General features: G+C 37.9%; 1 protein-coding gene across 2 annotated transcripts; it reads right to left on the bottom strand.

Moving 5' to 3' along the window:
• Positions 1-1,789: 1,789 nt before the first annotated feature.
• LOC124158317 (protein yellow-like) lies at positions 1,790-22,238 on the bottom strand. Of its 2 annotated transcripts, none has more exons than XM_046533477.1 (3): positions 21,967-22,238; positions 9,840-10,979; positions 1,790-2,380 (listed from the first exon to the last, which is right to left on the bottom strand). In XM_046533477.1, exons 2-3 carry the CDS (start codon positions 10,935-10,937, stop codon positions 2,189-2,191), a joined length of 1,290 nt encoding a protein of 429 aa, XP_046389433.1. In that variant the 5' UTR covers positions 10,938-10,979; positions 21,967-22,238; the 3' UTR covers positions 1,790-2,188. The 2 variants fall into 2 exon arrangements, with proteins under 2 accessions (XP_046389433.1, XP_046389434.1); XM_046533478.1 differs by having other exon boundaries at positions 9,840-10,968.
• Between the last annotated feature and the right edge of the window lie 1,796 nt (positions 22,239-24,034).

Here is a 24,034-nt window from a genome sequence, read left to right as displayed (position 1 = left end):
CTTGTCGTGACTATGCAGTTGAGATTTGAAAGAGGGCGCCTACAAATCCACTTTTGTGTTGCGAAACTCCTCTTGGAGTAACAATTAATGCTAAAGCTAACTTTTTTCTTAATTATAGCCAGAGGCAAGGGAAATATGATCTCATTGGGATGAACACCGAGTGAGTTTGCAAACATCCCTTTGAATGAATATCAAAAAATGTATTTAAAATATTCTCCAAAATTGGAGAAAAATCTTTGCTCGTGACTAAAGTGCATTCAGTAAATTTCAGAAGATTTAGAATCATTAATAGTAAATTGATTGACACTTGTATAGATTCTCATGTGTTAAGTATGTGAATTAAAGGTAGGTAAGTTGCAACGGTGAATAATTTGAATTTTTCTTGAAATGGCATCTGACTGGGGTGAGTGGTTCAGAGGAGCAATTCTTCTTCAGGGACTCAATACGGGGTCCTAGAGGAGGTAGTAACCTTACCGCAGCACCAAGCAGTCCTTGAAATCCAGCTTCCAAAGCTAGCATTCATGGAATAATTTGCTCGTACACAGCGTTGTGCTCATGATTTCCTCCGATTTAACATTCCCTTTGGCTACTTTTTGGAATGCAATAGAATTTATCTATTGATCCTAAGCTTTTCTCACCTCTTTCTGAGTGAAGTACCTACTTATTGGAAGATTAATTAATAGATAAGCTTAAATCGTAAACAGTTGCTGGTGTCCGAGCATTTGCATATCATTTTCGTGGCCAAGCCACTTCCATTTGAATTCTATTAACTAACGGAGAGTAAGAATGTCTTTTATTTCTCAAGGTTGAATGAAGAACCATCAGAAGAGCATAAATACACTATTTTTTGTCTGTATCGTGATCTATGTACTTTTAAAGGAGCGTGGGCTTAATCTACTAATTGGCCACGCATTCACCCGGGATGCGGTGATCAAAACTTTTTTCAATTTTCTTCAATTGTTAATAACGGAGAACACCGTTTGAACTTGCTGAAATATCCGATACCGCGGGCAAGCTCTGCGAGGGCTTCTGTTTGAGAGCTGAAATGTCAGAAAACGGACAGTTAACAAATATTATGCGTGTAAGCCTTATCCCTCGATAAAAATTGATGCTTATTGGGGGCGCAGAAATACTACATATATAGGTAAGAATTGAAGTTAATGGAGGTTTAAGATAAGGCAATATGTTTTTTCGTTTCACTTGAAAGTTTCGTTTGCCTTGATTGCAACAATGGGGGTGTAGTTAACGGAATAAGTATTTCATTGGCTTTTTTTATCAATGTACATGTTAAATACGTTCTAAAAATTTGTAACTTATGTTCCTTTGGATAAGCTAAGAATCGTTGTATAGAGCTTTATAGGACTTAGGATGGATCGAATGGCTTATCAATACTCACTCACTTTATTGGTTTCGTTGAGAATTAGTACCGATTAGAAATGCTTATTTTCGCCTATTTCTCCCAAGTATCAAATCATTAGCTTGTTTTACTCGTGTAATGTTTTTTTTCAATATTTACTGTTACATATCCAGTATATTAATTTCCATAGTTTTCCTCATGCGTTAGGATTCTCGGACTGCATAGAGCTGAATATGAGGTTAGCCTCATCTTGGTGAATGAAGATTGGTTATAGCCATTGTATTTAGGAGTAGCTTCGACCGACTTGTATTTAATTTGGTTGTTTCACCCACAAAGGTATCTATTAAATGAATTCCTCAGCGCCCGAGAAAAGTTCGTCTGCAATCACAAGGAGAAAGAGGTTCAGGTAAAATAAAGATACGGCAGAGATGATTTTATTTATAATGAGTCTTAATATATTTCAGAGGATGAGTAATCAACATTTTTTATATAATTTACGAGGGATGATCATGAAATTAGCAGTTTGGCTTTTATAGCATAGAAAATACTAAATATTTGATATACACGTCATTAGCACCTTTAATTCATTCATTCAGTGTCCCAGAAATGGAACCTTTCACCATTTCCGAACGAACCCTTTCAGAAAGTTCTCTTGCATCTCTTTGAGCCCACAACTTCTGAAATGCTCACGAGTTTCAAGAACTCGCGGTACCACTTGAAGATCGGCGGAGACACTTGATTCGCCCATCGGCCCCGCGGAGGTGGGGATGGGGCTGTCATGTAATGGGCGAGGCCCTGCGTCCAGTGTTGCCTCGGCGACTCGTGAGTCAGTCAATGGAACCTCATAGCAGGGGTGAAAACGCCACTGCCGTCCCTCGTGCCCTCTTCACATGGGGTTCCTCTGGTCAAGTCGCGGCTGGGAGCAGCGAGTACCCTGAAGTTTACTTCATTGTTGTTCAGTTTTCCGAGGAAGTAACTGGAGAATTTGCTGGCCATCATCCACACCTTGTCGTTGCTGTCCACCTGAAATTGAGATTTTGAAAGGAAACTTAAAAAGGATTCTCTCATTGTAATTACTTGCCACTAAAGGGGGATTTTTTTGTAATAGAATATTTAATTATAATAGAATGCGCAAACGCTCGATGTTATCTCCATCCGGTAGTGGCCGGGAGTGCTGACAAAGGGTATATTCAGGGAAAGACTGCCTTCAAAATGACACACAATTCCACGAAGTGCCGTGTACTGAAATGAACTGAATTCAGTGGATCCTTCATTTTTACATAATTTTTTTAGCCGAAGTTTTTATCAACTCATAAGGGAAATTGAGAATTGCTTGTCTCGGCGTATGAATTTTTATGAGCTACAGTTTTGTCATTCTGCCTCAAGGACATAACCATAAGTAAAAGCATCTATGGAGTAATATCGCATGCCTTTTTTAACTACGTAAAAGATGTTTTTCTTTCGTCTAAAGCGGATATTCATGTTTTTTATTGAGTAATGTTTACTTTTGATGTCGAAGTCTTAACGATATGCTGGAAACCACATTTTGAGGTTAGGTACATAAATGGATTTTCAATTTATATTATGGGTTTCAATCAAATTGTTAAGTATCCAAAATAAATGTATCAACTCGATCAGAATAAGTATTAAAAAATAAACAGTAATTATCTCTTACTTACTGTTGAAATTAAGGCGAAGGGTGATCGCAATTTTGGCAATAATTTGGCATACGAAAAGTTTAGGGAACCATTTTTCTTATTTCATAAATCAACGGTGACTCAATTTTACTAGCTGAACGCTGATAATTTTTTCCGCTGAGTTTCTGTTTGCATGTGTGTCTTTCTTTTCCCCTTCGTAGAGATTACTAATATCTAAGGAATCTACCAATTTTTGTCTGGCGAAAATGCAAACTCTGGGGAGTCAGAAAAAAGATATTCCGAGTTGAATTATTGATAAGTATAGAATGCATATAAAGTCCCTAGATATAAGTCGTGATTTAGTTTCCAGTTGCAAACATGGAGCCAAAAAAGATATGCTGACATATTCCGTCGTTATTTTACTGACAAATCATATTAAATGCTTTATGACCTTGCCATTTGAATCGGTACCAGTGAGGTGTGCTTTTTAGGAGTTAAAGTTGAATACAAAGAACTGTTATTTTAAATTAGGCACCATAAATTATAAGAATATTCAAATTCGGATCTCTAATTACTTTGACAGCGAGTGAGAAGGTATTTTTCTTTCTTTGCAGCTCCACCGAAGGTCAAAGAAAAGTTTTGAGACCAAGAGAGCTTTCTCGTCTTCATCAAGTTCATGCATACGCATGAAAAACGCCTTGAAGCAAACCATTTTATTCGAATTTCCACCTTCGATAATCTATTTTATATTAAGAATGAACATTAATTTTTTCTTACACTTATCATGTGTGCTGAGTCACATTTCTGGGAAAACCACTAGCGTGCGTGTGAAGGAGAATGCAGATTTTCGCGAACCGATAGAAATCCGGCGCTCATCGCACGAATCAAGCTGTTTGTTCTTCGCGAGACATCCGGTGATTCTGCGGCTATTTTGTGCGGAAACCCGGGCGTGATTATAAAGCTTCTTGACGAGATTTTTTCCGCTCCCATAGGCAGTCGCGCACCGCTGAGCAGAGAGTTTTCCAAACGATTTGCCTTTTCTTCTTCCTTCAATTTCGTACGCCTTCAGTTGCTCCCGTTTGTTTGACTCCGAAAGAAAGCCCTTGTTAAATGTGAAATGTTATTTTTGTGTTATAAATGAATTGAAGGCATGTACTCTACACCTGCCAATGGAAAAAGAAGATATTTTTTCAAGTGGTGAAGTTCGTGTATCTAAGCCCTGTAAATATAGTATGGAATGGAGAGTGATACCTAGATTTTTTTTATAAAACTATCGTTCTCATGTGCGATTCGCGTTTTAGGGGTATATCGACAACAGGCTCATTTGCACATGTACAAATCATTCGATTTGAACGAAATGGCTAATTTCAAAGCTATCATTACCAACCGTTGGTAAAATCTATCAGCCAAGTTCGCACATTTTTCTCAAATACGGCTCAATTGATTTGAAGTAAAGTCCATCAAACCACAGACTGTTAAAAACTTCATTTTTGAGATCGAAATTAGGTAATTGTAGCCAGAATTTTTTAAAAATACCATCAATTCATGTAAAAATAATAAAGCTTTATCATTGATTTCGAGGAGCAGTAATGTTAATCAACATCAGAGATTTATTTTATGATGAAAAATTATCGTGTTTCGCCAGTGTTAATATTTAATACTAGTGTTAAAAATGATTCAACCGCTGCTATTATGCATGCTTACACAATGTTTTTTAAAAGATAAATCGTATTGAAGTTATCTTATGCAGGTAAAGTATTGGATAAAATTGTACAAATATTTTTTCTTCATCATTCAATTTCCCTTTACCGATATCGCTTGGTACCCTCATTCCATTTGTTGCTGAGAAAGTTATATTTAATACTAGCTGACCCGGCGAACTTCGTACCGCCTAAAATTCAATGAACTTTCTGTTTAGTTACACCATTTATAAATCAAGAGCGGCTGCATAACTTTTAATCATATTTAATTTATTATAAGAAAATAATTATACAAATTCAATAAAACTACGTGAATGAGGATCAAAATTGCTTGCCAGAAAGAAATTTTCTTCATTGAATGTACATAGGGTGAATCGGAGCACGTTTACGCGGATTTTTTTCAATGAATTTTCTTACGTTTTAGCTTAAGAAATTTTGGGCATTGTGGTATTATAAAGCAGTTAATGAAATTAAATTATACGCATTCAGTGGTTGGCTATATGTGTTATTAACCACAAAAAAATGTTTTTAGGTCCAAGTCTATTGCGTAAAATTGGCATTTTCACGGGGCAAGTTAACACAACGCCAAAAACGCTTGACTGATGCTCAAAATCGTGTAAGAATAGCCCCTAATAAGTAGCATTCGTATCAAATTACTTTAGGCGCGCCAGTCATAGTATCTCTGTTTGGAAAAAATACACTGCGTAAACGTGCTGCATGCGTAAACGCACCAAGGTGTGCCCTATACATTCGGGTTTAATGCCTTGTGTCAAACACCTTCTGATAAACAACAGTTTTTGTTTTGTTATAAGGCGCAAGACAAAGCCGATGAAGCTAAATAAATATAGTGAAGCAAAGCAGTGATGGAGCGAGGGGGGTTTTGGGGGATAAAACCCCCCAAAGAGCTTAGAGAATTTTTTTATAAAAAACTTTGTTACTAATATTAGGGGTACGGATGAGTAACAAACAAAACATATTTAACTATTCACACAGCCGCAAAACCCACTATTTTGAACCATTTATCTTAAAAATGTCTGGGGAGGGCCCCCGCACCTCTCGCTTACCTCAGTGTGTTTTCTATACCCTACAGACCCGTAGTATTAGCTGCGCCTTAAACCCCGCTATCCTTAATTCCTAGCTGCGCTCTTGAAGCGAAGGAAGAAATACAGCGGATGGTTTACCGACTCGTAAACATACCACGTTTAATTGACCATGAGAAAATCATGGGTTTTCATTGGCACATGAGCACAAATATCACAAAAACTGAAAAACTGACCTTGCGATTTGTTAATCGTTATCACGAATGCAACACGAATTGGAAATTGAATACGTTTAATTTCAAAAGGGCATATAAGTCGGGATCATGGAATCTTCGGAATGAGAACTTCCTCGTCTTTGAATTTTCCTTTGAGTAAAGTCGCGTGAATCACATTCATTATCAATTTTTTTAAATCACCAAACGCGTTCCGTTGGATAGTTATGGTTGGTTTAGGTTTCGAGAGATCATGAACGCAGAGCCAACATTTAGCTGTAAATCGTGCCTTGGTAAGCCAGGTACGTCCAAGGACTTAAAACATTCAGATAGATATTTGGTGATTTCGTCTTCGTTTGTTACACAGTTAAAAGATTCAAATTCATGCAGAGTACCAACTATCTTATCCTGATATACCTCGTTTGAGTCATCCACATCTTCGTTCTAGGCTGTCAAAATTGTTCGCTCAATCAACCATTTTTGATTTTTGTGGTGATCAATCATATTCTGGAACACTTTGTTGATGAGCTCACCTTCCGATTAAAATAATTTTCAAAGGTCCTCGACAGGAACACGGACATTACCGTTTGTCAACAATTGCTTGGAGATTTGTTTACAAACACGGTAGTGAAGAGTCAACTCGAGCTGGGATTACAATTAGCTCGAATTTAATTTTTTAAATACAATTTCAATATTTTGAATATATTTAGTATTTTTAGTAGTTAAAATATTATATTACTACGAAGTTTAGTTAATAAATTGCTAAAAACAAAACAAATTATTTAATTTGTAGTTTTGACCGACTTATCAATTGTTGTGTTACTATAACTCCTAAAAGCATGTCCATAGGAAAGAGATGAATTTTTTTTGTGAAATTATCCTTTTTGTAATGGCCTATATGTTAACCCCGCCTGAGACGAATCCAAAGAACCTAATCTCATTGAAATCGGTGCAGCCGTTCTCGAGTTATAAGTGTTCTAACTAACACGATTTTCGACTTTCTTTTATATATATAGATTTGTTGGGATTCTCATTTTCTTGTATCGTAGGAGATTATACGGTAATTCGCTACTGACTCCCTTACTCCAAGTATCCTAAATCTTGTGTTTTTATCATAATTATGGCGAGTGCTAGAAAAATATAAATCAAGGTTTTTGATATTGATATCACCTGTTTGTTATTAACTCATTGTATTATATTTAACATTTTCTTACCCAAAATAAGGTACATAAAGACGTCAGCATTGGTGGAAATTCTCAACGAATGTCTGCAAATCACTCAGTGCTATTATTTGTGCCGTACCCTTTTTATTTCATTTATTGCGCAAAAAGAATAAGAATTGGTAACTCATTATCTTGGATTTTTAAAAAAAATGATGCTATTGTCATTTCTTTTCATAAACTGGACTGAACAAGTCTGGAATTCTTTCGTTGCCGTACTCATAGAAGAAAGGTCTTGCGAACCCTTGAGAAAGCTTTACATTATTGTTACTTTCTTTTGTTTCGATTCATTTTTTAATTTAATATAATAACAGAAAGTTTGATTTTTCATATTTTTTGCGTTTAAATTCGGAGAAATTCTTACTATCCCGTTATAACTGGACATTTATTTCCTTCAGAATTCGATATCATTCCCTGTAATGCTTTGAAAAACACGTGACCTCTAGAATTCCTGGCGATCGATATACGGCGCGAGCCTTTTTCATACCTCCACTCAACTTCACATTTTTTATGAAGTGCTATGTGCTCAAAGAATTTTATTTTCAAGTCAGAGTTCTAGGAATTAAAGAGTGCATAGCGATGATAACGTCGATAATCGCCCCCGCATATGTTATGCCTCCAAGTAGAAAAAGTTTATGTTTGCAGATAGGTGGATGAAAATAACGGTCAGTCTCACTCTGTCCGATTCGTATTTAGCATTCGTAGCGATCGCTGGGCTGTCGAGAAAAGAGCAGAGATGATACTTTATGAAGCACCAGTTACGCGGGATCATTGGTGTAAAACATATATTCATGCCAATTTAAAGATTTTTAATCTCGAATGAATTTGACATTGTCGTGAAACCATATTAAAATCGGTTTTAAGTTCAGTGTAATATTTACGCTTTAATCTAGCGATTAAAATTTTAGTCATACAGTCTGAAAAGCTTTCTTCTACCGGTAGTGAGAGGACAGATAGCTCGAGTATTTTATTGATAGCATTTCAATATTTATTTTGGTTGCTCAGAATCCTGAATGAAATTGGAGTTCCTAACAATGACCGGAGAACCATCCACAATTTATACAAGAACCATGTAGCGGTTATTAAATTAGGACCCGGCTGTGAGGAAGCAGGAATCAGGAAAGTAGTAAGACAAGGCTGCTCTTTGTTACCTGTAGTTTTCACATTCACGTCGAGGAAGCCATTGATGAAATAAATGAAAATATATCAGGAGTGATAATCCATGGAGAAAAAATGAGCATCCTTCGATTTGCCGATGACAAAACTGTCAAAGTAGAGTTAGAGTATGATTTGAAGAACTTTTGGAATAAATGAGTAGGATGATTGGTATATATCCGCTGAAAATGAGCACAAATGAAATTAAGGTATTTGTATGCAGCACAAGAGAAGAAGTGAAGACGACAATTGAAATAGGGGAACGAAAACTGGTAGAGGTGATGACTTTCGTTATTTGGGAATCAGAATAACTTGCGACGGTAGAAGCAAGAAAGAAGTAAACAGTAGAATAGCTCAGGCGAAGAGAGAATTCTACCAAAAGAAAGATCTACTTGCAGTGGAAAATTTAAACAGGCGTAAGGAAAAATTCATGAGATCTTACATTTGGATCATAGTTATTTACGGAAGTGAGGAATGGGCAATGACAGAAGCAGAGAAGTCAAGGGTGGAGGCTTTCGCAAATTTGTGCCACAGAAGAATGATGAGGGTCAAATGAGGATCGACAGAGAAAGTAACGAGAAAGTCCTGAGAGAAGAGGAAGTTTTGGGCACTGTCTTTCAATTTATTTCATCCAAATTTGCATTCATTCTCCATGGAAACCGCGTATAGGGTAAGCATATAGCAAGCATCACACCTCTTTCGGCGAAGCTGAGTATGGAAACGTAAAGCGCGTAAATTGTCATCCGTGTCACCGGAAGCCGCCTTCGGGAAGCGTACTACCCCAATGTGTATTTAAGAAGTTATTTTCCTCCTCGCCCCCTGGACTATTGTTTGAATTCAGTGTTGTTTTTTAAATATTTATATTCATACTTCAATTCGTTTGAACCAGATAATTAGATTCTCAAAATCTCGATGATATTTATTTTTAATTTATGTTTCTTTCTCACAACGGAAACCTTGATAAGAAGACAGAACAACCTTACCAGCCGTATCTTGAGACATGATGGCCTGATGAATACAGTCGTAGTGGGACATGTAGATGGCAAGAACGGAAAAGGAAGACATCGAATCAAATATATAGAGCAGGTAAAGAAGAATGTGAAAAATAGAAATACGTAGATGTGAAAAGATTTGACAAGGAGATTTGGATAGAGAACTGCGTCGAAGCAACCTTAGAACTGTTGACCAATGATGATAATATATACCTAAAATAACTTTACATGGGTCAATCATAAACTTGTTTGAAACTTATATCAATTAAAAATATGGTTTTTATCCTCCCTTTTTTATATTTGCGTCGTCAAGGGGAAACTAAGTCCGTTGAGAAGGCGTGTATCCGTTTCATTAGTTTGTATTTACCGTACATGGTTAAGTTCCATCATAAGAAGTAAGCTCTCAATGATTGCAATTCAGAATTCAGATTGAATTTTTAGCTGACCGGACAAGCAGCGATTCAATTGGATGCATATATTGCTGTATTAAAAATGGCTCTTTAATTGAATGAACCAAGAAACTTACTTTCAAACCACTGGCAAACTGCATCGTTACATCATTCTTTGCGACGTCATGGATATTTGCTGGGCTATGTGGCTTATTCGGGTTGTAGCATGCCAGGGAGTTTCTGGTCAATTGTCCGAAGAATAGGATTCCTCTGCTGTCAAATGCAGCGGCGGCAGCTTGCGACGACCTCTCTCCTGGCAACATCACGAACGCCCTCGGGTTTGTGTCTGCTTCAGTTTTGTTTTGTAGGGTGTGGGTGGGCACGTAGTTCTCGGCGGCGCTGGCCAAAGCGTGGAAGTAAAGCCTCCTGGTCCGGGGGTTCAGCTCGGGGTGAATGGCGAGGGAAATGACGCCGTCCATGAGGTCGAATTCATCCCCATTGATGTTGAAGGAGCCCCATGTGGGATACGGGTAGAAGAGCTTGTTTTCAATCCTCCACGAGTTACCCCTCTTAGTGTCAGTGACCACTAAACCGTAAGCTGTGACGTCGGCCGAGTAGGCGTAAGTGTTGAGGCAGTTGTTCGCCGTGCTCACTGTGTCCAGAGCGAGGGTGACCAGTAAAGAGCCTTCCTTGGTGGCGTCCTTAGGGAATCGGTATCTCCTGATCAATCGGTTGGTAGTGAGATCGAAGGAGAGGAGCTGTGCGGGACATATAGTCCTGCGCCTCGTGAGGATGTTGACGGTTCCGGTGTCGAGCACCCACAGTCTGCCGCATTTGTCCACGTTGACCCTGAAGACGGAGGTGAGGCCGTCGCATTCCTTGTCCCCCGTGTTCCAGGCCCAGCTGGGGTAGGGCCTGAGCAGAGGGGAGCAAGTACCGCCGCCAGCGCATTCCCTGGGCGAGAGCGGCACGTAAGCCAGCGTGGCTGGTATGCCATCCCTCCACCTGGGCATCGTGATGAAGACGCGGTCGCCCACCGCCTGCACGTCGATGGGCTGGCTGTTTCCGGGAATGAAGTAGTTGGAGGAGAGCGCCTGCTGTCTTGCGGAGTCATTGGGGAACTCGAAGTCGAGGGTGGGCCAGCCGAAGATCTCGGGGAAGTCGGCTCCTGCGGCGGACGCCGAGGTCATGGTTAGTGCCAACAGCAGGACGCATGCCATCGGGCGGAGTGCCATCGTGATCACCGGATGTATTTGTCCGGAATAACTGCGGGAGATAGAGAGAGAGAGAAAAGAGGGCTGTAGTGAATGGGAATCATGTGTTGGTCAACTGGGTTGCGATTCGTTCCGCTGGCGCTTTTCAATCACATTCGACACATGTTTAGTCTCACTCACCTTCCGGCATAGCACAAGTTTCCGCTGTTGTGAGACCAAACAATAAATTCAAATGCAAGTACCCATGAATGAGCGCTACACGTCCAGCATGAGCTTATTGTATTTGAATTTGACCTTTACAACATCCCATAGATTTTAGAGAGGACTATATTTACAAGCATTGAAATCTAAAATCTACCAAAGACATTAAGAGAATAGTAGTTTCTCTCGTTGGATTTTTAGGATATAAGTTGTTTTAACGTATAGTAATAAGTGTGTTGAGGCCAAAAGTATTAATTATGCCCAAAGTATGTAAGATGCCCCAATAATAGATGTCAATGTTTCCTGATAAAATAGCGTATTTAGCGTTTTTATTAATATTTTTTATAAATGTTACGGAACCAAACTTGACAGAAAATGTTTAGCTAAGCAGGATTCATTCTAATCTGTGGATTATATACCACTATGACAGAACTTTTCATGGATATAAAATTACGAAGATTTGGGGTGAAAAGAAATTTCGAGAGAATACCGGGGAAAATGGAAAATATGACTGGCGATCGTATCCAAAAATGATAAAGGGTAGCAATTGATGCAAAAAGAAATGGAATTCGTGGTCAAGAACCTACCATTATGGGAAATCGGAACTCTCCCGATGTGTGTTTCTTACTAGAGAAGAAAAATTGAGAATATTACAGCTTCGCGTTTGTGTGGCCAAAAAGGACCAGAAAGGAATCGAGAGGAGCTCTTCACGCCCCAGTTACTTCCGCACAATTGTCCGAATATAAGTCGGAGGCGTTTCAATGCGTTCCTGTCACGGAATTCGTGTCTTGCCCGTCTATTATATTCGCCTCCACCGTCCAGGTTTCGGTCTCTTTATTTCGTTCCTAATTTTTTCTACTTCCTGTCGCTCTAAAATAGTGAAAACTGAGGAATAATGAGGTGTGGTATTTCATGTGAGTTTTTAGTGGACGTATCCAGATCAATTCCATTAAGCCTTCTTTAAAATTTGTGAAGCAAAAAGTAAGGAAAACTGTTTCCGGAGTAACTCGATGGAATTCATGGAGAAAAATTTTAATCGCTGTAGTGTCTATTCGCTCTTAAACAAAAAATGATAATAAATAAACGTGAAAGGTGTAAAATATTAGATGGTGGGAGTACTAAGAAGAGAGCTTCAGAGAGAAATGACCATTAATACGTAATTTTCGCTATTTTATCCTCATACCTAATTGCCAAAAACAGAAACAAATTTAAGGTATAGGCTAGAGGGGTAAGAAATATGTATTATCTGATTTTTGACCAAGTATTATTCGAGACTCTCATGAGTGGGGACTGTTATATCCTCAAGGTGATGAGTGTATTGAGCCTACAAAATTTAAGACTCCTACACCGTCGCAGCAAGCTGTCAGTGATGGATCAGCCCTCTCAAAAACTTGACCCTACAAGCCTCCTCTTGAAATATGTCGCTTGCATCCTGATTTTGTATTGAAAACTTTCTCGTTATTTCCAATATGTTAAATTAGTTTTTACTGATGATTAATTTATTAAAACTGTTCAAAGCAGTGATAAGCGGGGTTTGCAGTAAGTTGCAGTAACTATTATGGTCAAATTATGTCACCTTTCAGATGTCTTTGTTTAAATATCAATTGATTTTCTTATAACTTGTGATACGTATCGCAGCTTTTTGTCCCTCTTATTGAGTCCACCAATGCCAATTTGTTTTAAATTTTATTCGATCGATAATATTTATGTAAATTTTGCGTCCTGAAGTTTTATTGTCCCAAGTATATTTCTCGGTGGTAATAAATGGGAAAGATAATGGACATTCCGGAGAAAATCGTGATTTTTGAGAAAGGGAAGGGATTGAAGGTCAGCTTTGAAAAAACGAGCTCATCTTCCTCTGTCTCTGGCCAAAACTTGTTCAACGAGCGGAATTGATTGTTCTAGCGTGGTTACAGAGAATCGGAATGATATAGAACTCGAGAGGGTGTAGGAATAATCGGGAAAGTTCTCTGAGAAAAAAATGAGTAACTATGATAGAAATGATTTACTGAAGACCAAAATCTATTCGCATAAGAATAATGTGAGGGAACGACGCTTATTTTAAATTTATCTCCTGGGAAAACCATTTCCGCGAGTGTTTTTTTTTCTGAATAATTTACGCAATTTTGGAAGGTCATCTGAAAATATCCTGGATTCTTTTTATGATGATGGCCGTGGTAAGTCGCGAGTGGGTTGCCTAAAATACTCGATTATCCGCCGGGAAAGAAATGGTCAGCACAGGAAAAGAACTTTAGTGATATGCGAACAGACGAGGAGATATAAGACGAATAGATATTTTTGGGCACCGTCGCGGCTCCTCTTCACTTAATCTTGCAGCAATCATCAACATCACTAAAATTGCTGATATCTATATTTTATGGTAGTATAATATCTATATTATTGTACCTATTACGCTGTTAGTTTTCCGATATAATGGACGAAGTAAAGCCAAAAATAAATCTAAAATACGTAATTTTCGGTAAGATCGTAAAAAAAACACGTTTGCGTTAGAAATAGCGCCACATTGACGCAATATATTTAAGTTCGCAAATTCTTTTTATAAAAAAAGCAGGCATGCAATTTGATTCCCCAGAAATATTACTGCATATCTTACATAGTCAAAGTGAGTTTCAAGAAAGTCGAAAAAAAGATTTTTGTCCGTCTTTTATGGTATCCGAACCACTGTGAGCGATGCCGTGGGTTTCTCTAATACTCTCAATACGTTTGAAAAGCATCCCAAGAGTCATCCTCCGCATCATTTCTCACACAAGAAATAAGTCGCAAATAGGGTGTAAAGAATCTTTCCACTTTTCAGATCCCATCATGTTATAGCCCCGAAATTAATCTAAATATTAATATCTCTGGATGAGACGTTTCTTACTTCGTGGATTTGATGAACGTTGCACGATTTACTGCTAGTTAGACATTATCCACAGTTACTCAGCAGTTGCATGTAGCTCAGTGTCACAAATAAACTAATCATAATTTAAAAAGGTAATTGTTGCGAAGGTGTGACACTATTCCCGTTTCACTAGCAAGCGGGGGGAGGTCAAGGTTTCCAACCCTCCCTGAAATCTTTGGGAAGAGTTTGGATCTGAAGTGAACTCCCACAACAAAAAATATATTCTGGCCGCGGTCTTTCAATATGAGTCTCAATAGGTGTAACCGAAAATTATTGATATCACGTTAACCGATAGACTGCTACGTTAACTATAAATTCAACAGGCTATTAACTACACGTTAACTATAATTTCCTTTCGAACGAGATTAACTTATAAAGCTGGACATTTTTCATAGTTAATAATTAAGATCTACGTATGGAGGAATTTTTCCTCTGTGAAATGGATTTGTTTCTAGTGAGGTGAAACATTAAAATATTAGATGAATTATTGGTTGTGTGACATTAGTATTTAAACTGATATTTATTTCAATGTTACTGTACGTTTGTTCGATGGAAGAGCGGTGTCACTCATTCCGGAAGTTTTGCAGCAATATGTGGAGAGCTGTGGAATGAGGACAGGTGGTGAAGAAATTTATCACCACTTAATGGAATAGGGGCAATTAAATTTTTTCGTCACCTTGAGACATCAGCAAGGAAACGAGTTTTGGTGGACGGTTGAAATTACTCAAATGCGCTTTAGCTCGAGAGATCAGCTTGTGGCTCTGTCGGCGCCATTTTCAGCCACATCTTTCGCCAGCCGATGCCGAATTCCGACTTCCCTATGGAATCCTTAACCCATGGTTTTTCATACTCGCTATAGGATATTACGGTTAAGGATATTACTGGAACTAAAATAAATGATTTTAGGTTAGCATAATTAGTAAATATTTTGTATCAATAGGTCCTATCCTCATGATAATACTTGGGCGAAATGAGTTCTTTCGTTCAATGCTTCTTTTAAAAATTAAAAAATCCGATATTTTTAAAAATTAACACCCAAGTTTTGTTAATCGAAATTATATCTTTCATTCAATGCTTCTTTTAAGAATTATAACATCCCATGTTTTCTAAATTAATACCCAAGTTTTTTTTAATCGTTCCGAGATTTAAGGAAAACCTAAAAATGAAAATTTTCATCGTGCTTGAACAGTTACTAAGCTGTTAAAATAGTTGAAGTTTTCTGGTGACAGAGTTTATTTTATTAATTCAATCTGGAAGAACGAGTCACTAATATGCGCCATACAGTGTTCAGATGTCTTGAAGAATAAATAAATCTAGCCATCTCCGTACTTTATTTTCTTGATGAAGAGCTCTCTCATTCCAAAGCCTGAAATGTCCATGCATTCCATTCAAAATCCTTGGAAAAATAAGGAAGGGAAAATTGCCCGATCGTCGATCTGGCCTTCCTGGGGTCATCGAACGAAAACAAAAAAGTAAATAAAAACACAAGAACCTCAAGGCTAAAAAAATTAGGCGGAGAATATAGCTGTACGTATTTTTTTGCACCGGCTCCAAAGGAACGCGCGTGATGATGAGGGGCAAAGATGCCTCTCATCGTCGTTTTTTCCTCGTCGGAGGAGATATTTGCTTTTTAACGCTACGTCACTCATGCCTCCACGAATGGGAAGGGTGGCGGACGGATTCCGTGAGGAGAATTTAGCGAAAGAAAGGCGAGAGATGTGGGTTGGTTTGATGGGGGAGGGGAGAGACAGAAACCCGCAATCGTGGACGCGTGCAACTCTTTCCGTGGGGGCAACAGGTGGGTGGCCGAGAGTATCCCGGTGCCTCGAGGAGACGGAGAGAAAGACTTGCCGAAAGGTCACGGTCAGGCGGCCGTAGGTATGAGGAGGATGCGAGAGAGGGAGAGAGATATATACAGTTCAAAGGTCTCCCTTGCGAAAAAAAGTAAGAGAAAAATTCAATGTTTTGCGATTATTGCGGCATGAGGATCTGTGGCGTACGTCGCGAGGTCGAGAGTGGAGATATTCTCGATGTGTGTGCATCCAGCGGTGATGTTTTTTCTCATCCACAAGAATGCTTAGAGCATTCTTTGGATGATTTTTAACTCATGAATAGGAACCTTCTCATATCTTCATGGGCCTATCATGGATATTCCAACAAATGTCGCGATAATGTGAAAGTCAGAATAATTACAATATTGCTGCATAATTTCCTTCAGAAGAGCTACCTAATTGATTGAATAGTGAAATTTACCCAGCCATTTGAAGACCGAAGGTCCTTGATCTATTTCGTCGAAAAACTTGAAACGTTTTTTCTAAGCTACGCAAAGGCCATAGCAGTTGATTTTACGTCAGTTCGAGTCCATATGAATGAATTTTTTTATAATTGTCTTACTTCAAGAAATTAAGTGAAAAATTACTAATGCTTTGATTGAAAAATGGACACCCGTTCCAACTATATTTTTTTCAGGCCAGAATCACGAATTGTACGTTAGATTACTTACTCTGGTAAGATTACTTATTAGACTGTATCTGGTTAGATACTTATCATATCTGGTTAGATTACTTATTCTGGTAAGATTGGCTATAGTTCACAATTTTTAAATGCAATTAAACAATAGTATTCTTTTAAAAGCATCCCAATGGCATACTTAATTTTAATTAGGATTTAACCAATAGTTAAATTCACGTTTTATTATCGTTATCGCTAGAATAAAAAAACCACGTAATTGTGGGTCAATATTTACCATCTTATTCGGTTGAAACTGAAAACCTCAAAACACATAAAAATTTTAGCATGGGAGTCCACTTTTAATTAAATTCTTAAAAATATCAGTCATCTGCCAAGTTTCTGCTTTCTTATTTTATTGGAATTATATTTCATACTCCTTCCAAGGCCTGTAACTGCAAAACATTAGAATTCCGAGCCCCTACTTAACCAGCCACATCTTACTGCAAACAGCTTTTGTTTCTTGACAGTAATTCCTGGCAATTATTTCATATTTTTCCTTACACGTTAAGTTCCAATTATCTTAGGCGACTCACGGTATTTGAACATCATATCAATTTCATAGCTTCAATTCCATCTTGATAAGAGTTTAGAAATCATAAATATGAATTTAATGAATCATGGATTCTTGATTATATTGATTGTTTGAGGCGTAACTTGGTGAAAGCGATTCATAATTAAATTAAAAAAGAAGAACTTTAAAAAAAATTTAATCATGGATTCTTGTTTAATGGGAACACAAAAAATGACGTAGACGGTGTCTTTTGCTGTAAGATCGCACAAGAAATCTTATTACATGACTTTACAGAGTCATAAGTTAATTGTTCAAAGCTAAGGTATTATTAAATATTTGGAATTTTTATTATTTTATTTTCTATTTCCTCTTATCTTGGCCTCATTTAATTAATGATAACAAAGAATTAAGAAATTTATTTTTACTCCAAGAATTATTTTATTGAAAATAATCGGTGCCAGATCATCGGTTTCCTCATTATTTTTGTCTAGAGTAACATCTAAAAGAATAAAAATATTTAGATCTTAACTCTTGGTAACAGACTAATAATTTTTTTTTTCATTTTTGTGGGCTTATTTGAGACATTTTTGGAGTTAGTAGATGTTCTAGTTTTCCGATGTATGCTCAAAAATGACCCATTTCTCGACCCATCTCAATATGAGACTATTCAAGTTTCTATCGTTAATTTAAAAAAAACAGAAATTTAAGTTCGAGCCAAGTATGTCAGGGGTCACGATAGAAACATGTTCCCCAACCGGTCAATCCAATGCATGGATACCAATATGAAGCTATTTAATTTTTTTCAACTTCATCTTTTCCTATGGATTCAGCTGGTTCCTTCTAATTTTTTCTGGAATCGCTATTTCAATCTGTTCGCATATTTTTTCGCATATATTGTTCGCTTCCCCTCTTCGAAGCTCTCTGAATTAGTTCATTGACCTCGGGATCCAGAGCAGAGATAAACAAAACTTCATGCAGCAACGCCATCAAAAGCATACTGACCTTTTCCGGGCAGTTGATAAACGTGTTATCACTGGTGAATAATGAACACATTGGACCGATTTGAGTTCTTAAATTTATCGAAAATAAAAGGTTTTTGACCAAGCCAAAATGGAAACAGATAAAATCAAATAGAACGCCTATAGAACTTCGTTTCCTCCGAAAAGAAAACTGTAAAGGCTTGTGGATTTTGAGAATCTGGAGCTTCGAAATTTTTGTTCCATGAGGATGAAAATTTGAGAAGCCACCGGAAGGCTTTTCACTAGTGGGCCAAAAAACCTACCTCACGCCTATTCAGCCTGTTATCGTTTTCACTAAAAAAGCGAACCATTTGTTGGCGATATTCGAACTTTCTCCCTCATCCTTTTGCCATGCATCGGTAGCTTGATTATTTATGGAGTGGTAATCATGAAATTTATTGGCACTAATCGCCGTATAGGCTATTTGGCTCACAAGTTTTGCAGTAGAAAAGCGGTTAGCAAATTTGATTTATAATTATAAAGAATGCTTATCGGAGTAAGTTGGGATTATAACTTATGAATATTTACACTATTATGGTCTTGCAGTCGTAATTTTTGTTATCCTTCTTAAGAATTCAACAGCATACTGTTAAATATTAAGCCTTACCTCTGTGTTGTTTGGATGTATTCAAATAGATTTTAATGATGATTTCAATGAGTTTTGATCCACTGTTATGAAATCAATCAGCAACGGTAGATGTGGCTTTAAAATCAATGTCTTGGAAAATTGAAATTTTCCTATAAAAGGTTTTTGATTTGGCGAGTCCATTTTTTTCGTAAAAACATTGGGTATTTATTGTAGTTATTTTATGTCTTTACCGCTCGTGTATTTGATAACTAGACATATTTGTCGATTGGTCATACTTTTCAGTCATTTTTACGATACGATACAAATATGGCGTTCCTCTGGGGTACGTTTCCTCTCGTTAATGTTTCAATCGGACGGTTCCCTTTCCCCTTTCATGTCTGCCTTTTTTCAACCACAGTTTTACAGCTCCTTAGATTTTGCTGAATTTTCCATTGAAAGAAACAAGTAAATGCGATGGTGGTTGGTGTAACATGGTGAAACTCCTTCATGATGCACAAAGGTTAAGAAAAGACTTCGCTGTTTCACAAAATAAAATATATTTGCGACCGGTTTCGATACAGCGTATCATCATCTGGCAAAAAAGGTAGGTTCAGATGATTTAAGTTCGAAAATTGGGCTGAAACAAACATGCATAGCCAAGAGCAAAGGAAAAAAGGTCAATATGATGAAGAACTGTTTATATTTTGCCCAGCGTACCCGTCGATACTTTACCGCCATTCTAGTTCCAATCTTATGGCCCATTTTAACTAAAGCGTGAATGCTCTTAGGTAAAGAAAACAACTGTTACGGCGTTGATTACTCGTATTTCGTAAAATTTTCTCGAAAATCACATTTTTTTCGGCTGGAACAATTGGAGTATTTCGAAGAAACGTCGGCAGTGGTGCGTCTCGCTTCTACGTGAAAAAGCAATGTTTTTCAAGCAAATGAAGCTAAATCCTCGCGAAGACTTCCAAGTACTTAATGACCATGTGAAATAATAGCAGAAATTTATTATGATTTGCATAATCGAAAATTTATGCTATATTTTTCCTTTAGATGAAAAAATTTTATTCCTTTTCTCCTTTGAGATTCAATATCAAAAAAGTGAAACAATGAATGCATTTAGGTTGTTAATATTTTGAAAGTAAAAACTTTTATCTGCAGAAGTTTAATTGTGTTCGATGTAACTGCTGCGTACTGGATTTGCAGATTTCTTTACTTTCTGGGTTTTCGCCGCGTTGGTTGTCAGAGGTTGACGGCAGTTTGGCCGAGATTCCACTTGACGTCTTCAGGTCGAAGTCTCACAACCAACTCTGAGAACCAACGTGGGGAAAAACCCGAAGAATGAGAGGTCCACGAAGTTCGGTATTTTAGTCATTGAGAATACTAATCACTCAGCCGAATTTTGACGATTATCGACGACGACGATACTTGTCCGTATTGGATTTAAATCAAATGTGGTTTACTCTTTTAGTACCATTCGACTGCGAACGCTCTCTTGATCGACTTCATTGGTTATTTTTCCCTTTACGCGATGCGATTTACTACTTTTAGATTCGATGTCCAGTATGTTTTCCCTGTAGAATAATTGTAAATGATCTTCACTATTAGGCATTAAGACGTTGAGAGTCTTTCTTTCGACGCCATCTCTGAATACGAGGCGAAGCAGACTCGGTTCATAACGGCTCCTTCACCCTTGTAACTGTAACGTATTTCCCAGTTCTCGCTAACATTCGCAGAATATTTTGGATGTGAAGCAAATTTGTATTCATCACAGTTCTTTCCTAAGAGTAAAATTCCGTCGCTTAACAATTATTTGAATATGTTAAGTCACTTCAGCTTTGTCAATCGAATATGCCAATTTCGAAAACGGTTCCTGAATGGGAACAAGTTATTTATACTTTTCGTCAGATAACTAAGGAATAGAATAAGGAGCCCAATAGAATAACGAAGGATAATCACTCCTTTTTGAATAAAGGTAATTTTTTGTATTCAAGCATGAATAATTTACGGAATCGTCGGAGTGCATGAAGCAATTCAAGTTATCATGCATCAACATCGGTCATTAAGTCAGTCAACTTTGTTGCTTGCTTTCGTTGAGTCGTTTCCTCCCGTAACTCTAAGATGAGCTAAACTGGCATGCATGCGGGAGCATTTATGGAGAAGGTATTCTACACGTTTATTGGATCACTCGATAATAAGGCTATAAAATAAAATAATATCGAGGAAGAAAGGAAATGAGGTAATTAGAAATTTGGATTTATAATGGGAAAATTGACGCGGATGTTTACGTAATGCCGGGAAAAGATGTGCTAAATTTGTGTACACACACTTAATGCTCGTTTATTACAATTCATGTGTTAAATATAAAAGTTATGGCGTGTACACATAGACTAAAATTTATTCTGTAAGCTACCACAAAACGTTTATGATAGAGAATATCTGTCTAAGGGACAATTTTAATTAAATTGGAAAAGTCAACAGTGATTAGTAATTTTGAATAAAAGTACTCTCAGCAAGTACGAGACTTGTTTTCTATGATGATTCACGTGTTCTGTTATATGCAATGGCGACGATGAGACGAGTGGCCATTGGATATAGGCCTCAGGTGTACCCTTTCGTATCCACACTCCATTCGCTATCCGTGAGTAATGTGAAAGAAAATTAGCGTTTATATTAAAAGGTTACAGTCTGTTAACGCTCCCTCACTACATACGTTATTAGAAAATTCTGGAAGTATATAGTCAGTGAAGTCCTGAAGTAGTATCTGCAAAGACGTGGGAGTGATATATTCGTTGTATTAGGACCCCTTTTTGTGACGTTAAAACTAAGAAATATGACTAACTGTTGTAGAGGGCGTACTACAGCAACCTACCCTGAATGATGTAAAATAACCTGCCATAAATTAAATTTTGTGCCAAGTTTACTCCCAACCCAATCAGCGAGATGGAGTTCACTTCGTGATTTGGGGATAAAGTTGTGTAAATAACCTTAATAGACCCTTTAAAGTTTCATGAGCATAATATTTACCCCAAATTGAGAATGTCTACGGATTCCATGCTCAATCATTCAACTATTAAAATTCTGTTGAACGAATAGCTACACACGCTCTGCTAACTCGTGAAAAGTAATGCTCAGTTCGGCTCCATTCGCATATTGGAGGGCGATGGCTAAATAGAAGTCGTCCCAAAGCCTCTAATATATCAAGAGTTTTACTCTACATACAGAGCCGCAACAAGAAAACTAGCTAAGAATAATTTCGCGGTCGTTCAAATCTCTTCGATGCACTGATAAAAATAGGTGGCGCACCAGCTTGTACAGTGGCGGTGGTGGTTTACCTGTGTCCTTGTGATCTGGTGCGAGGTTCTGCAGACCTCCTCCAGTCGCCGTCCGCCTTCAGCCCGCGGGGGGACTTCAGGATCTGGTTCTTCCCAGCCCGTGAATCCTTGCCTCTCTGCTTCCTGCTCTCCGATTTTGCGGAACGGTCTCAAACGCTCGGTCGCGCCGACACGGTGTTCCGATCGGACGGGGTACGAGGAGCGTAGATGAGGAGCGGCCTAATGGGGAGGGCAGCCAAGTCGGAGTGACGTTGGGACGCCTGGCGCGGGTTTGGTTATGAAGGAGTCGGCCGTTTGCAAAGAGAGGGGGGCGCGGGAGAGGGGGGAGGGAAGAGAGGAGATGGAGGGAGGAAGCGGTGAGGGAAGGAGAGATTGCGTAGTGCATGCGTAGAAGTGTGGTTCCGAATGGGGAGAGTGCGGACAATGAGGCCTCCGATGACCGACCGGACGAATTTGAGGAATTTTCCAAATTAGACCAAAAAGGAGCCATTTTGGTTTTTGGTCGCTGGTGATCTCTTTCGAAACAGTCGAGGTTCGAATGAAAGAAGGCAGTTTATTTCGCAGAAATTCGAATCTGTTTCGAAGGAGAACTTTTTTAAAATTTAACTCTCGTAAATTTTCCCAAGTTTCCTCATCAGCCATCGAGTTTATGGATGAGTCAAGTAGGTAGGCGTTTACCTGTGGACGGAGAAGGCAGGTCATATAACTTGAGATTATATGGCCATATTTTGTGGAACTGCGTAATTGGTAACATAACGACATACTAACGTTCGTATGGTCCGAAGAATTTAATTATTAACCGACCTAGGTTTTGACAACTTATGTCATTTTCAAGGTGACTTGTCCTTGAAAAGTCCATAAGTTGTCGAAACTTAGGTCGGTTGATAATAAAATTCTGTGGACCATATAAACCTTTCCCTAGCATTATATTATATGCTGGTAATGTAGAAAAAATTTATTTGTATCCATACGCGTATGCGAGCAACCTTAGAAAAGAATAAGTTAATTACTTAATGTGGTAGTGACTTTCTTCCCATTTCTTTGCCTTGTGTTATCGATTTCGGCACAAAATGATTGTATTTCATGTGTTATTGCCCGCCAAAATTGATTTTTTCCTTTTTAAAGTCTTCCATTAAGAGTGTGGGTCAGTGTAAAGTATCATCCCCTAAATTAACGGCACAAAGAGTATAAACTCTTAAAATATTCTTGAAATGGTCAACGAACGAAATCTTTTAGTATTTAAACTTGTTTGGCCCCTGCGCTTTGCTTCTCTCATTTTAGCGATAAATGATGAGTCGAGTACTAAAGAGTGATTTTCGGTCAGACTTGCTCACGCCTCTCACGAACACGTTCCCTTTAGAACCTTAGCCCAACCCGTACTTGAGGCCATTAGCAATTTTATTGTACTCTTTTTGCGTAATCATCGAGTTGAAGGCTGGAGAGGTCGTCGCAACCGCGTTTCCTACCATGAGTTATATGCAGCATACTTCAGGCTGTTTCAGACCACAAACTTCGTTACTAGCAAGTGCTATAGTAGGCATTCTGTCCGCTAAAATTAAATGCCCCGATGAATACAATGCGGTTGAAGTGTGAATGATGTTAACCACATTTCTAGAAATCATTACAAAATTATTATAAGAGTATAAAAAGACATAAGGATATTTTTTTGTCATTCAAGGGACTTAAATATCATTTCGGAGGCTTTCGGAGAAAAGGACCATTTGCATGCAGCCGTAAAGATCGTATTCAATGTAACTTTGTGTATGGAATAAAAAATATCTATAGCATTTCTTTACTGAAAAGAGGATAGCTTATAATTACCTTACAATTTCATGGGCGATATTTGAACAAATTCAAGTAAAGCCATTGTGTATGTGAACCATATGTATCCTTTCTTCGTGCTTTATATAATCCTTTTTATTTTCATGCGTTAATATTTAATTACTGCATGCAATGATGTTCTTGATTAAAAAAATCAAGAAACTTCCATGACATTAAGTATGCCTACCTTAAATTGTGTTGAGAAATATAATATTATTCATTCAAATGTGTAGGTGGTAGGGATTTC

The sequence above is a fragment of the Ischnura elegans genome, chromosome 1 (genome assembly GCF_921293095.1).
Source record: "Ischnura elegans chromosome 1, ioIscEleg1.1, whole genome shotgun sequence".
NCBI classification, from domain to species: domain Eukaryota; kingdom Metazoa; phylum Arthropoda; class Insecta; order Odonata; family Coenagrionidae; genus Ischnura; species Ischnura elegans.
The sequence above is the reverse complement of the archived record's forward strand: the minus strand, read 5'-3'. Positions and strand labels throughout refer to the sequence as shown.

What these genes read in the sequence shown, in the direction of transcription:
- LOC124158317 (XM_046533477.1), bottom strand. Translation starts at nt 10,937, where the DNA reads ATGGCACTCCGCCCGATGGCATGCGTCCTGCTGTTGGCACTAACCATG. An exon ending in AGTTTGCCAGTGGTTTGAAA is followed by an intron (nt 2,381 to 9,839) that starts GTAAGTTTCTTG and finishes TCTCAATTTCAG; the next exon opens with GTGGACAGCAACGACAAGGT.